General features: G+C 52.0%; 4 protein-coding genes across 4 annotated transcripts; 1 reads left to right on the top strand and 3 right to left on the bottom strand.

Moving 5' to 3' along the window:
• Positions 1-282: 282 nt before the first annotated feature.
• PV05_10282 (uncharacterized protein) lies at positions 283-2,111 on the bottom strand. Its single transcript, XM_013456704.1, has 2 exons — positions 1,678-2,111; positions 283-1,618 (listed from the first exon to the last, which is right to left on the bottom strand). Exons 1-2 carry the CDS (start codon positions 2,072-2,074, stop codon positions 510-512), a joined length of 1,506 nt encoding a protein of 501 aa, XP_013312158.1. The 5' UTR covers positions 2,075-2,111; the 3' UTR covers positions 283-509.
• A 435-nt stretch (positions 2,112-2,546) lies between these two features.
• PV05_10281 (uncharacterized protein) lies at positions 2,547-7,167 on the top strand. The gene has a single exon (XM_013456703.1). It carries the CDS (start codon positions 2,691-2,693, stop codon positions 5,466-5,468), a length of 2,778 nt encoding a protein of 925 aa, XP_013312157.1. The 5' UTR covers positions 2,547-2,690; the 3' UTR covers positions 5,469-7,167.
• Positions 7,168-7,205: 38 nt separating this feature from the next.
• Positions 7,206-10,606, bottom strand: PV05_10280 (uncharacterized protein). Its single transcript, XM_013456702.1, has 6 exons — positions 10,256-10,606; positions 10,135-10,208; positions 9,830-10,067; positions 9,119-9,762; positions 7,868-9,066; positions 7,206-7,807 (listed from the first exon to the last, which is right to left on the bottom strand). The coding sequence occupies exons 1-6, from the start codon at positions 10,349-10,351 to the stop codon at positions 7,554-7,556; spliced, it is 2,505 nt and encodes an 834-aa protein (XP_013312156.1). The 5' UTR covers positions 10,352-10,606; the 3' UTR covers positions 7,206-7,553.
• A 138-nt stretch (positions 10,607-10,744) lies between these two features.
• On the bottom strand, positions 10,745-13,294 carry PV05_10279 (uncharacterized protein). Its single transcript, XM_013456701.1, has 9 exons — positions 13,009-13,294; positions 12,649-12,942; positions 12,433-12,593; positions 12,266-12,366; positions 11,947-12,213; positions 11,693-11,842; positions 11,516-11,642; positions 11,236-11,464; positions 10,745-11,170 (listed from the first exon to the last, which is right to left on the bottom strand). Exons 1-9 carry the CDS (start codon positions 13,036-13,038, stop codon positions 11,003-11,005), a joined length of 1,527 nt encoding a protein of 508 aa, XP_013312155.1. The 5' UTR covers positions 13,039-13,294; the 3' UTR covers positions 10,745-11,002.
• Positions 13,295-13,375: the final 81 nt, after the last annotated feature.

Below are 13,375 nucleotides of genomic sequence, written 5' to 3'. Positions count from 1 at the left end.
TGGATGATGAGAAATTTAGAAGTCGCATGGGCTTCGATCTGCCGTGTCGTGATCATAGCTGTGGTACGAGTAGGTACGGAAACGCAACGAAGAGCCAGAGGGGAATGCTATCGTCACATATCGCGTGAGGTGGGCAAGTTGTACGATCGGTGGTCTTCGTGACGCAAATCACGGCAATGGATCTTCAGACCAGCCAAAAAATGCCGAGCAAGCAAGCAACCTGTCATACTGTGCAATGGGAGCACGAGGGATTTGACGAGCAGGATAAGTCCTGCTAAGACTGGGGGATTGGGATGACTCTCGGTCACGACGCATAACGACAAATCCTGTAGTTAGCGATCGCCCAGGTACAGGACCTAACTAACTTAGAGCCGTCAGAGCCGAGAAACTCTAGAGGGTCTTGGCATCCAGGGTGTGCAGCCTTGTCGTTGCGACCACCCTGCCTGATCCGTGCTGACTCTATAAGTCCCGTGAGTCGCTATGTAACTTACAGCACGTCTCTGACCAATCTACAGTGGAGGCGGTCGTCTTCCCATCACAAGCTGTTCCACACCATATGCGAGCTCCAACAATGCTTGTTCTCGGTACGGCAGGCCAAGCAATTCCAATCCAACCTGTAAGGTTGCCTCGCCTTCTCTCTCTTCGGTCAGTCCAGCCGGGACCGATATGGCCGGCATAAGCGACTGTGATGCGACGAGGGTGTTCGTAGGGAACGCGGCGGCAGGCCAGCGCTGCGTGAGAACGTCGTCGAGAAGTGGTGCTGGGATCTGGCAGTCCGGGAAGGCCAGGGCGTCGAATTGATGCTTGGCCATGAGCGAGATGATTGCGCGTTGGAGTTCTTCTCGCGCGAGCAGACGGGTCGTGAACTCGGGATCCTTTTGCGGAGTGCCAGTGCCCAGGGCGATGTCTTCGAACAAGTCGAGGGCTGGGTGGTAGCGTTTGGCCCCATAAATTTCTTTGGTGTTGGTGCTGTTGAGGAATGGGTGTCGAGCGAACCATGCGTCTAGGTCGGAGCGGGAGCGCTGGGGATACGTGAAGGTGATCTCTAGGAGGTGCTTGAGGTTCGGGATCTCGACGTCGATGAGAGTTGTGCCATTTTGCTCGAGTTTCGAGAGCGCCCCGTTGATGACTCCGTTGACGGATGCGCAGTCCTTGTCGGAGTCTGGACCGAATGCCTCGCGGAGGACGCCGAGTCGTGCGGATTTGATTTGGTCCACGGAGAAGTTGGCGGCGTAGCTGCCTCCAACGGGTTTGCCGGAGAGGACTGCTGTCGCTGTGTAGGGGTCGCGCTCGTCAAAGCCTGCTAGGGCGTCGAGCATGAGTGCGACATCGGTCACGGTGCGGCACATGGGGCCTGGCGTGTCTTGAGGGACGAGTAGAGGAGATAGGCCGTAGCGGCTGATTGTACCCGGAGTACAGCGCAGACCGACGAGGCCGCAGAATGTGGATGGCAAGCGGATCGAGCCTCCTGTGTCCTCGCCGATGCCTAGGAGGCCTAGGTCTGCGGCGACTGCGGTGCCTGTGCCTGAGCTGGAACCGCCGGGGTCGCGTTTGAGGTCGTACGGGTTGCGCGTGACGCCGGACATGGAAGACGTGGAGTGCCAGGACGTTGCCCAGTCTGTGGGCGAATGTTAGTTGCGATATTCAACGTGGTGAGAAGGGAGCGAGGCATAATACCTGGCATAGTTGTCTTCGCGAGGACGATGGCTCCAGCGGCTTTCAATTTGGCGACCAGCGTTGCGTCTTCGCTGGGGACGTTGTCTTTTGCGACGATGGAGCCATAAGTGGTGGTGAGGCACTTGGTGTCGGCTTGGTCTTTGATGACGACTGGGATGCCGTGTAGAGAGCCTTTGAGCTCTGACGTGGTTTTGAGGTGTGCGTCCAAGGCGTCTGCTTCGGCGAGGGCGGTGCTAGACACGGCAAGGATGCTGTTCAAGTGTGGCCCACTGTCGGCTTTGTCCAGCTTTTGGATTCGTTCGAGATAGTACTCGACAACTTGGCGAGTGGTGAATTTGCCGCTGCGGTAGCCATCGTGGGCTCGAGCGACGGTCAGCTCTTTCAGTTGGGTGTCCATGCTTCAGCATCAATACGCAACGAAGCAACTACGCATCTGTGCGCGACACGAGGTGAAGAGGAATGCTGTGCTTCGGAGACCTGCCGCACTGGATATCAAAGCGAGGGCCACGACGGCTTATCGTCGGCTTGGCCAGCCGGACATGGCCGCAGATTGTCCTAGGACCAGGAAGGTAGGTCGACTCGTGACGGATCTCTGCATAGAGAAAACACAAGTTGATCTTCGTGCTCTCTTACGCCGAAATGGTCAAGGGTGGATGTGTATCACCGGAAACAAACCGAAACTGACCACGATTGCGAGAGGCCCCCCGAGGCTGCAGGTCTCCAGGGGGCATAAGGCTGAAACAGCTCATTAACTTAGGCTAGAAGCGGCTAGGGCAATCGCTAATCCGGGGGTCTTTCTTGGCGACATTTGGGACACTTTGACGTCAATTCGTGCCTGGTGCAGCCTTTCTTTCACCTGCGCAATTCTCCCTCGTGACTCTTGCAGACTATTGTACTTACCCCTTGGTCCAATATTTGCACCAGGATGATACGCGTAACCAGCATGTTATGACTCCCGTCTAACATCATACTGCCAATGTCTCGACCTCGTCTTTCTCGGCTCGCTGACAGAAATGTGGTTTCTCACCGAGGCTCTGCTCGTCTTATCTGTCTTTGAAACCGCCATAGCGACTACCTCGAGGACAGGAACGGCCACTTCCACTCCTGCAACTTGTCCTTCCCGCACCGTCAACTATATTACTCATAGCCTACCTCAACAATGTTTAACTTCGTCTCGAAAGGTCAACATCACGTCCACCACGACTGAGGGTGTTGGCAGTTCAACAGTCGAATTCACATCTACCGTCCAGACCACGACCGAGATTTCAAACGATTCCTCCACTTCATCCTCTTCGACCGCCGAATCTACCGGCTCGGATGCTGACATCTCCGTGACTGATCAGCCGTCGACTGCCTCAGAGCACACGCTTACAACTCCGTCCGCGGACGAGGCCAATACCTCTCCGAGCGCGATTCCTCAATCAACGGATGAGGACTCTCCTCTAGAAGATGGCAAGTTCTTGTCGTTTGAGGATTGGAAAAAAGAGAACCTCAAAAAAGCTGGCCAGTCTGAACACCTTGGAAGAGCACATGGAGGTGAGCCGCGGGAGATCAAAAAACGACCATCAATCGTTCAAGACACCCTTGACGCTCTTGGTGATGACGCAGAAATAGACCTCGACTTTTCTGGTTTCGTCTCTGATAACATTGAACCTCCTTCACAAGCACAACCTCGGGCTAGTCAAGATATTCGGGGTGGTCCAGTCGACCCTGGGCGCGGCCCAAGAGCGGGTGCTCGAAGCAGGGACGCTGGTACCACCTGTAAAGAAAGGTTCAACTATGCTTCTTACGATTGTGCAGCGAACATTCTAAAGACGAACCCGGAAGCAAAAGGCGCAAATGCAGTCTTGGGAAAGAACAAGGACTCTTACATGCTCAACGAGTGCTCGGCCCAGAATAAATACATCATTCTGGAGCTCTGTGATGACATATCAATCGACACAATCGTGCTGGCTAATTTCGAGTTCTTCAGTTCAACTTTTCGCACATTTCGAGTCAGCGTTTCAGACAAATATCCAGTCAAGGTCGACAAGTGGAAGACTTTGGGCACATTCGAAGCTCGCAATACCCGTGATGTCCAGGCATTCCTGGTCGAAAATCCTGTCATCTGGGCTCGGTATTTGCGCATCGAATTCCTCTCACACTATGGCAATGAATACTATTGTCCCGTCAGCTTGGTCAGAGTACATGGCACGACCATGCTTGACGAGTATAAGCATGACCTTGAATCTCTACATGCGGACGAGGATGATATCGAGACACATGATGATGCCGAAGTGGGCGAAGTGGATGCACTTGTACCAGAAGCCGTCGCTGAGCCATTGTTGACAAAGTCCGACAATCTCGAACCAGACGCCTCACCCAGTATTGTAGAAATACCAGGAAAACCCATCACCACCTCATCCCACATCGCCAATGAGTCTATGGATGGCTCGCACTCTGTCTCTATCAAAGAAACCACAAGCATGATGCCAATGTCACCAGCCAATTTCTCTGCCATCTTCATGGAACCAGGTCTACCAAATGTGATGGTGGAAGTGTGTGACAGCACTGAAAATCCCACTCAGGAGAAAGCAGGAAATGAACAACCACAGTCAACAACACAAGCCTCGAGCAAGGACCCGACAGTTTCAGAATCGAGCTCATCGGCATCGTCCGCTACCAGCACAGGTACGCCATCGATATCCGGCCCACCAATGAAGCAATCCAGTGACGCTCCAACAACGTCACACAATTCCGCTACCAAATCCGATGCGTCAAGCAATTCCACCATGACCACGACTCCGTCCACCTTAACAGTCGTCAATGGCACGAGAATGTCGGTCTCTTCCACACAGGCTCCTGCTGCAGCTCCCACCATGCAAGAATCCTTCTTCAAATCTGTACAAAAGCGTCTGCAAATGCTCGAGTCGAATTCCTCTCTGTCTCTGCAATACATTGAGGAGCAGTCTCGCGCCCTTCGTGACGCGTTTCAAAAAGTCGAGCAAAGGCAGCTGGCCAAAACTACCTCTTTCCTGGAATATCTCAATGTGACAGTATTGAATGAACTTCGGGATTTTCGGCAGCAATACGACCAGCTCTGGCAGTCAACTGTCATCGAGCTTGAGATGCAGCGAGAGCGATACCAACAAGAGAACATGGCCATTAATGCTAGGCTTGGTGTTCTTGCTGATGAGGTTATCTTTCAGAAACGGATGTCAATTCTGCAGATGCTCCTGATCCTGATCTGCCTGGGCTTGGTGCTCTTCTCCAGTGGCTCTTTAAACAGCTACCTAGAATTGCCGCTGGTACAGAGTGTTCTGGCGAGGTCGCCAAGCTCGAAATGGCTGAGTTTGTCCGGCTTGGATACGCCTTCACACAGTCAACCTGTGACACGAGCAAATTCCACTGGAACGTCACCTAGGCGTCAAGGAATACTCAAAGGGCATCGGCATCTGCCCTCGGATGAAATGGGTGACGAAACGCTTAGTCCTTCCGATCCATACGCTCCTCTCACACCCGTTAGTATCGGGTCACCGTCCGAAGAAGAGGAATACCAGGACGGCAGTATACTTGGTGATCCTCAATTTGACCCGAGTTTAATTGAACGTCCTAGCACGAGTCCACCGGTTTTGCCTGGAACCGAAACGCCTTCGAGTTCGGCAGACGCAGCTGACATAGAAGACGGTTCGATGGAGTCGAAGTTGATGGGATCACCAACTGTCAAGTTGGAAAAGCAGCCTCCTGTACTGGTCATCGCGGACGCGACGCCGCCTTCAAAGCAACTCAAATGGAACCTGCCCAACAGCTAGAATCCATAGAAGGCTATTGCTTCAAGCACCGTCCTTACATGACTGCCTCGACTCGGAGGGGTGCAATCCTGGCGAATGACCCGCCCACATCAGGGATCTATTGACTGGCTTTATGCTGAAACATTTCGGTCACAAAATCAAATCGTCCAAGACGCCGTATTGCAGCTACATACCTATTCATTGATCGAACCATATCGTCCCGACATGCCCCATCACCAACGCTGCAGTGCCCAGCATAGGCCGCTCGCAGATTGACAAAACCCATACGACGTATTCTCTCCCGGTAGTCTCGTTCAAAACCGAGCCACGAGACTTCTGAAACCCATTAATCCAAGGCTGTCGGTCTGTACTCAACCGGCTGCTTTTGTTCCTTGGACCATTTTGTATGGGCATCCATCATCAGCATATCCGGTACCCTCGCACGATGGTCATCCACGATCAGTTGGTGCTTGGGCTAATTGGATGAAGAAGAGGAGCCCTGCAAAGATTCTGCAAACTCGGTCAGCTGGGGGGGACGAGCGACAACTGGTCATGGGTACTTTACGCCAACACGTTCTGAAGAAACTTATCTGGCCGCGCCAGCGACAGGAGCGCCACAAGAACCACGAAGCAAACGAACAGTCCCGTCACGTCCGCCAATACTTTCTTGTCGGTGTCATTTGGGCATAAGACCCAAGGTGTCAAAGTGAGGAGCACGACGAAGGCGACATGGATGATCCATTCAAGCAAGACCCTGTGTCGTTTAGGGTCGGGACTGGGGTGGGCGTGCACAGGCTCGCCACCAATCTAAACACGTTAAGGTACCAAACGCAGAGTCGGCGGATAGGGTCAACTCACAGCTCGAGAAGGGATCCCATCGTGCAACGGTGGAATACGCTGTCCATTCATGTGGATTGTGTCAGGCATCCTGGGCGGCGACAAGCATCCTTCTTTGTCCATTGCCGCTACGGTTGATTCGATGCTAGACTTGCGTCGTGTACTTATCATGTGGTAGAAGAGGAGCTGAGGGCAACTGCTGATGCACCTTGGTTCTTTTATCGCCAACGTAACTATGCACCTACAAGATCATAGTAGCAAGCGGAAGTCAGGAATTCACATCGTTCTTTTATATCGGATCTTGCTCAGGTGAGCAGGAGGGCCACTACTCTGTCAAGAGACGAGGCTAGTACCAGCCCATCTCAGAATCCTTGTCGCCATCATGTCCAATCCTCGCATCTCACACTACGTATGCAGTCAGGCAAAGGTGATGAGTGCAATGGATCGCTCATCAGGGGGGTTGTCCAAAAATTCCACCACAAAGCGTTCCACAAGGCTGTCTCCATATTGTCCCTGCCATAGTGCCTTCTTAGGCGGTCCTCCTCAGCATGACGAGTCCAGCTGCAGGGGAGCTGCAGGGGTCGGTGGTGGCTTATCCAGGCTTAGACAACCCCCATTGCTTAACCCACCTTGCATATTGCCCCGCGGGTCGGCTCGTCGACATATCACAGTGAGCCGACTCCAATCAAGGGAGGGGAAGGAAGACGCTGAGAACTTAAAAACTTCATTTCCTGTTCTCTGCTGTGTAACCACCAAGGGCAGGCAGCAATGGCATAGGCTATAGGGAGGGGAGGGAAGGACTTCTAGTATCCACTATTAGACAGTTGACATCCATATGCTGCCAGCGCGCGAGCGTGAGCATGTCAAATTCTAGGCATTCCACGGCTGACTGACTATTGCTGTTCAATCGGTTCTGAATCTGCCGAATCTGCTGAATTTCCCTGAATTTCCCTGAATTCACTTTATTCGCCAAGTTCTCTTCATTTTGTTCATTTTGTTCATTTCGTTCATCGCTATTCGTTTCTATGATGGCAGTCTTCATCAAAGCTGCCACGGAAACTTCCTTGTCATTATCTGAGAAGTGCGGAAGAAGTTATCTTGTTGTTGTAGGTCATTCAGCTCAAAGTCCTCCAAAACAATATCAAGTTGGGAATACGAGGAGAGACATTACGACAGGGTGCAACATCGTCACGAGTCACCAATCTCAGCTTCACACTGAAACTTCTTTGAATGGAACAGCCGGTGGCCGACATCGTGGACTGAAAGCTGCTAATGATCCTGCTCATGCTGCCAGAAAGAGAAATCGTCATTCCAAAGCCACAATTGATCGACGCCCTCCAAAGAGACAAAGGGATTGTCGACAAATTCAAGTCCCTGGTTCATCTGATCGTTGCCCGATGCCGTTGGCTCAAGGCCAGAGTATTGCTGATTGTTTTCGAAAACATTACCTCGCTGCTGTACAGACGAGGCTGAATGAATGCCCGGATGGTCAACGCTGCCATTTGAACCGTTGTCGCGGAACACTTTGAAGAAAGAACTGGTCAGTAGCACAATCTAAACACGACATTCACAGTGTTACTTACTCGTTTGCAGCGATGATATAGCATTGCTGAAATTGTCCAGGGGGCTAAATACTGAGTGGGTACTAGGCGACGGGTTCTCAAGCTTGTGCTGCTGGACGCCATCTGCATTGGCAGGTGGGGAGTAATTGCCCTGGGTTAAATCAATGGTATCTGGAAGGTGACCTCCGTTGGACAGCTGTGTGGACGGGTGCTTTTGATCACCATCAGACCGCGTGGAAACCGAGCCATGCCTGGACACGGACATATGCTGGTGGGGCTTGTTCCTCTGTAACGCCTGCGGTACTGATACACGAGATGTTGCTGTGCCTGAGATACCGGATTGCCCAGACATTAGGACCTTCAATTCCTCGGAAAGGATCAAACGAAGCATATTTTCAAGGATGCCGACACATTGTTGCCAAGCAGCATCCTGGAAGCTCACCATTGCCGGCATCTGAATTAGACGGGCAATCCCCTGTTTGGCTTGTTGAGCGCGGTCCGAGCTCGGGTTCGACAAAGCAAAGACTCCAAGCATCACGCCAGCAGTATGTGCTTGCATGGCAAGGTATGCCGCGACAGGAGTCGATCGAACCAGTTTCAGTTCTGTAGGGTGGTCGACTAGGAGTGAGGTTCGTATCGCAGATTCCCAACACTGGTTTCTGCTAATCTTGACTGCTGCTGCATCGGCACTCGACAGGGTGGCACCATTTCCATCGTGTCGCTCCTCTGGCTGGCTTGTGGAGGAGCTCGAAAGTCCCAAGGGATCTTCGTACGCGATCAACGAGCGGTGTAGGACTATCTGCATGTTGTCATACGACAATTGAAGAGCTAGTGCTTGACGCCTGAAAATGTCGAGCGCTAAGGCCTTGTCTGGAGTGGTGCTGGCGCCAGCGAGAGAGTCCAGTTTTAACTCTGGCGGGAGTCTTTTGTACCAGCGAACAAGTCTCTTGTGGATGTCTTGGACATGCTTTACTACGTTCTTGCCAGCATCCTTGTGGAAATACACCGACCTTGTTATGGGTTCTGCGATCTGGTATAACGTGACTTTGTACCGGTGATATGACAGGATGGTGACAGGCTCGGTTCTTGCGCTTTCTCTGGTCTCCATGGAACCAAAGCCGGGACAAGTGAACAGCGTATCGTCAATGTCTGTTTGCATCTGCACTTGGTAATCAGAAGTGCGGATAATGCCAGGCTGCCCAAACATCAAGGCGTCGAAACTGGAGGTGTTAGCAGATGAGCAATCACTCATATTGAAAGAGTTGACCATACCCATCGCACCCGTACAAGCTCCACCAAAGACGTCTACGCACTTCTCGGGCAGTTGTATCCAGCTGGCCCCATGTTGACTCTCGATCGAGACCCATTGCTTGAGCGTCTCGGATTGCCATTTGGATTAACTTGTAGGCGCGCTTTGGCTTGCGATTGTACATGCAATAAGAGGCAAAAAGCAGTGTGAACGTGACGGATTCGACACTTGTCTCATCCAGGATACGCATGAAGTTCTCTTCGATCTTGGTTTTCATGGCTGTCTCCAATCGTCGAATATCCTTGTTGGAGCAAAGTCCCTGTGCGGGATCGCCGGAGACATACCGAGCCCCAAGGGTCAAGATAACCAAGAGAAGCATGACGAGGGATAATCGACCTTTGGGTACGATCCCCTGCTCCAGGATAGGTTGAAGTTGGTTCACAAGGGTGGGAGCGTGGAAAAGTAACAGATGCCAGTGGTAGTTCTTCAGATACGAGGAAAGAAGGGAGTCCGTAACCGGACGTGGAGGCAGGCGCATCCCGATGACCTCCTGCACCGAGACATGATTTCCCCGTGAGCTGTCGGGATTCGCGTCGTCGAGTCTGCTGCCCGGCAATGCATCAACAACTCTTTTCTGCGGGGGAGAAGCTTTGTGCTTCTGAAACACCTGTTTGCCTTCAGTTACGCTCTTGATTCGAAGCTTGGCTTCGGCACGCAAAGGGCATGTACAGTACCTGTTCCATCAAATGTACCGTTGAAGTGCGCTCATGAAAAGTTGGAGAAGTCTGAGTCTCAGCGACTGATTGAGAATTGATAGCTGTGAAGCCTGACTTTGGATTGATAGAACTCTGGGTGGAACCAGTGGCCTGGGCATTCAAGCTCACGGCTTCGGCCGAGTTAGCACCAGGAATTTCTGATGGTGGACGTGGTAGAAGTTCGAGTGCAATGGGTTGATGAGTCTTCTTGATTTTCCTAACCTGCGGTGTCAGTACTCCCGACGCGGAAGAAGCCAGAAGACCTTGCTGAGGCCGCTACTGACCTTGGACGCTCACCAACTTCTTTACATTCGAAGCCTGAGCGTAGGCACAGAGCGCAGGGTCGGATTTCGTCGCACTGCAAATGTTAGATGCTGAGGCTGCCACATAGTTGATTGGACACACTCGGAGTTTCTGTCGACGGCATCTCACCCAGGCCTGTTGGCCAGACCTCTTGAGTGACAAGGTCTTTGCCGCGTCCTCAGTCGCCGAGTCGGCCATGGTTTCACTGTGGCGCTGAAAGAGTCCTCGACGATAACCTCAACGTCTTGGGCGTACTCAATCGGCGCGATGTCCGAAGTGAATTAATGAGTATCGAGGACAAGAGAGAAATGTTGGCACATTACAAAATTGAGAAGGAGAAGTTCCAATGCGTGGCTTCTGCGAGCCAGCTCTGATATAATGTCTGTCACCGCCATTCTCGGAAACAGACAACGCATGCATGAGATGGTAGATGGCTTGATCGTGCCGCTGGAGTTGACAAGCAAGTCAAGCAGCCAACAAGTACGAAACGAGTTTAGACGCGGGGAAAGACGTGAAGGAGAAAAGGTCTTCGCTTAGCTAAGGTTTCTTTTCATCCCATCATGATTCCAAGCATTAGCCAATGGATGTAAGGCTGAGCTTAGCTTCCAGGATACCCCAGCACGGGGAAGTGGTGATTGCCCGCAGGACATGTATATCACAAGGATGAATTGTTGGCCCAGCACCGCGTGAGGTTACCGAGTCACACTATTGGACGAACAAGGTCTACGGAAGTTCTCAACTTTGCATCCATATCTCTCAAGAATCTGAGTCCTGGTCTGCAATTGTCCTGACTGGGGTGTAGACTAGCCACATGAGCTCATCATCAACCCGGAGCCTTCGTTTCAGAGCTCAAGCTTTGGCATCCTCTGCGAGAACCTCCGTAGCTGGCTCTTGATGTCCTTCTGCCTTTGCATCATAGTGCGTAGCTGCAACTTTCTCCAAGCCTTCATCTTGGATATGTCCTGCCACAGCCTTGCCGAACAGGGCATCAATCTCTTCCAAGGCGAGTCCGGTAGTCTAGAGATAAGAAACCACGTCAGCCCGACTTGTTCACATTTGCAGCAAAGCAAGGGGTGTCTTACCTCTGGGAGTTTGAAGTAGAGATAGATCGTATGCACAACGCCCAGGCAAAGAAAGACGAGATAGTACTTCCAGCCAATGGTGGCCATTGCCGTCGAAGCGAGCTGCAGCCACAGGGTATCCGCCAGGAAGAGACCTGACATGGCAATTCCCGTGCCCATCGAGCGAAGGTGCGACGGGAAGATTTCAGTGGCTACTGTAAACTGGTTGACGTCAATTGCACCGCCATATCTACCCAGAAGATGTCAGCATATGGACGACAGGGTCTGCGATACGACTTACGCTGTGACGTAGAGAAACAAGAACGTTAAGGCTGCGGCAGCATAGCTTTTCGAATTTGTTTCGGAATATTTTGCGATCAGAGCTGTAGCGACTGTGAACATAGCGACATTGATAACGTAGCCACCAACTGTGCGGTTGTTAGCAAGTGCGCTCGTCACAGTCAGTAGATTGACATACGCAGCGCCTTCCTTCTTCCCAGGCGATCCGAAACGGTAGCGCCAGCAAAATTCGCAATCATAGCCCACGTGTTGTAGCCGGCGCCTACGATCAATGCTTCCGAGTTGCTCAGACCAAGTGACTGGTATAGCAGAGTGTTGTAGTTGTTGACTGCAAAGTTTCACAAAGCTTGTCAGCAAGCAATCGCATTATGCACGCTTGCAAAAGATATAATGACAGAATCTGCGCGGCAATCGAAAGCAAGAAACACTCACTGACTAATACACCGACGTTTTGTCCACCAGCCAAGAGCATAAGCGCCAATATCAAGCGCTTTCGGTAGGTCTTCTTGGTGAAGATTTGCCATTTGCCGTCAGCTAGAAGTGCGATACGATCTACCTCGAGCTGTTTCTTGATGAGCCCAAGCTCTCGATGGGCAAAGTGATCTTCAGGGTCACTCTTGTCTCGATGCAGTCTGCAGAGGATGTGCAATGCTTGCTGGTCGAAACCACGGGAGCAGAGCCATCGAGGACTTTCCGGGACTGTACATCGTCAGTTCTGACCTCAACCCTTTCTGATGTCCTTGCAACATACTGAACAATGTCCCGCCCAGGACACATATCCCGAAAATGACAAGCACAGCGTTGGGGAAGCGCCAGCCGAAGCTGGATCCAGAGGCGTGAAAGCATGCAAAGCTGGAGAACTGTTAGTTGAGGACCTATTGATGGGGAGTCCATAGGCTTGTCGACATGAGTACTTACCCGATCCAGGCTGACGAAGCGTAACCGGCATTGATGAAAGAACCATGCGCGCCTGCCATCAACCCTCGAGAGTGAGGGGGTGCTACCTCAGAGTAGTATGTTGGCATAGCGACAATGACTTGGCCGACGGCCAAACCAGTTATAACTCGAGCTGCCAAGTACTAGCACCTTTGTCAGACTGTTTTTCATCGACTCAGCGGCAGAATGTCAACTGACCATTCCTTGATTGACAGCCGCTGTCTGAATGGCTGCGCCGATGATGCCTATGACAGCCGCGAGGCGCAGTCCATTCAGGCGGCCTAACTTCTCGACTGTGTATGCTGAAACGAGACAGCCGAAGAAACCTCCAGCGAAGAATACCCCGTTCGCTGCCCCAATGATGGCAGTTGTATGACTAGACGTCGGCTCCAGATCCAGGGAAGAGTACCATGTCGGCTGGCCCACCGTGGACACAATGACCGAGAGGCCATAGCCCGCGAAGAGAGAGCCAAACGCGGCGAAAAGAATGACCTACAGTAGCGGTTAGCAAAAGAGTCATCTGTTGAAACCCCAGGAAGGGCGGACGTGGTCTCATACCGCAACGTTGTATGCACTGTATGTTTCCATGTTGGAGGAGGTTTGTGAGAGTATCGAAGCGTGACTTTTGGAAACTGGGACGCGGTGTCATGGTGGGAGGACACAGGACATTTATACCATTTGTAATTCGTAGTGTTTATTCCTAGTCACCCTGCTAGTGGTTCTGTGCTCCTCCTGACCCCGACGTCCCAGCTCCAGGGAAACGCATCCCGACACAGGGGGATAGCGGAGTAATTCGCGGGTACCAATGAGATTGAATGCTTTGTGCAAGTAGACTTGAAGCGAGTGCCTCGATGGAGAACAGAATCATCAGATTGCTGATGTAGAAATGCCACCGGACAATTCTGCACTTGGTGTGATTGGTCAA

This window comes from Exophiala xenobiotica (assembly GCF_000835505.1).
Source record: "Exophiala xenobiotica strain CBS 118157 unplaced genomic scaffold supercont1.6, whole genome shotgun sequence".
NCBI classification, from domain to species: domain Eukaryota; kingdom Fungi; phylum Ascomycota; class Eurotiomycetes; order Chaetothyriales; family Herpotrichiellaceae; genus Exophiala; species Exophiala xenobiotica.
The sequence above is the reverse complement of the archived record's forward strand: the minus strand, read 5'-3'. Positions and strand labels throughout refer to the sequence as shown.

Excerpts from the sequence above, each read along its gene's own strand:
- PV05_10282 (XM_013456704.1), bottom strand. The coding sequence starts at position 2,074 with ATGGACACCCAACTGAAAGAGCTGACCGTCGCTCGAGCCCACGATGGC. Across the intron at positions 1,619-1,677 it reads CGCGAAGACAACTATGCCAG|ACTGGGCAACGTCCTGGCAC; the intron begins GTATTATGCCTC and ends ATTCGCCCACAG.
- PV05_10281 (XM_013456703.1), top strand. The coding sequence starts at position 2,691 with ATGTGGTTTCTCACCGAGGCTCTGCTCGTCTTATCTGTCTTTGAAACC.
- PV05_10280 (XM_013456702.1), bottom strand. The coding sequence starts at position 10,351 with ATGGCCGACTCGGCGACTGAGGACGCGGCAAAGACCTTGTCACTCAAG. Across the intron at positions 10,068-10,134 it reads GAAGTTGGTGAGCGTCCAAG|GAAAATCAAGAAGACTCATC; the intron begins GTCAGTAGCGGC and ends ACCGCAGGTTAG. Across the intron at positions 9,763-9,829 it reads CGGTACATTTGATGGAACAG|GTGTTTCAGAAGCACAAAGC; the intron begins GTACTGTACATG and ends GAAGGCAAACAG.
- PV05_10279 (XM_013456701.1), bottom strand. The coding sequence starts at position 13,038 with ATGGAAACATACAGTGCATACAACGTTGCG. Across the intron at positions 11,843-11,946 it reads AAACGTCGGTGTATTAGTCA|TCAACAACTACAACACTCTG; the intron begins GTGAGTGTTTCT and ends GAAACTTTGCAG. Across the intron at positions 11,465-11,515 it reads TTGTTTCTCTACGTCACAGC|ATATGGCGGTGCAATTGACG; the intron begins GTAAGTCGTATC and ends TCTTCTGGGTAG.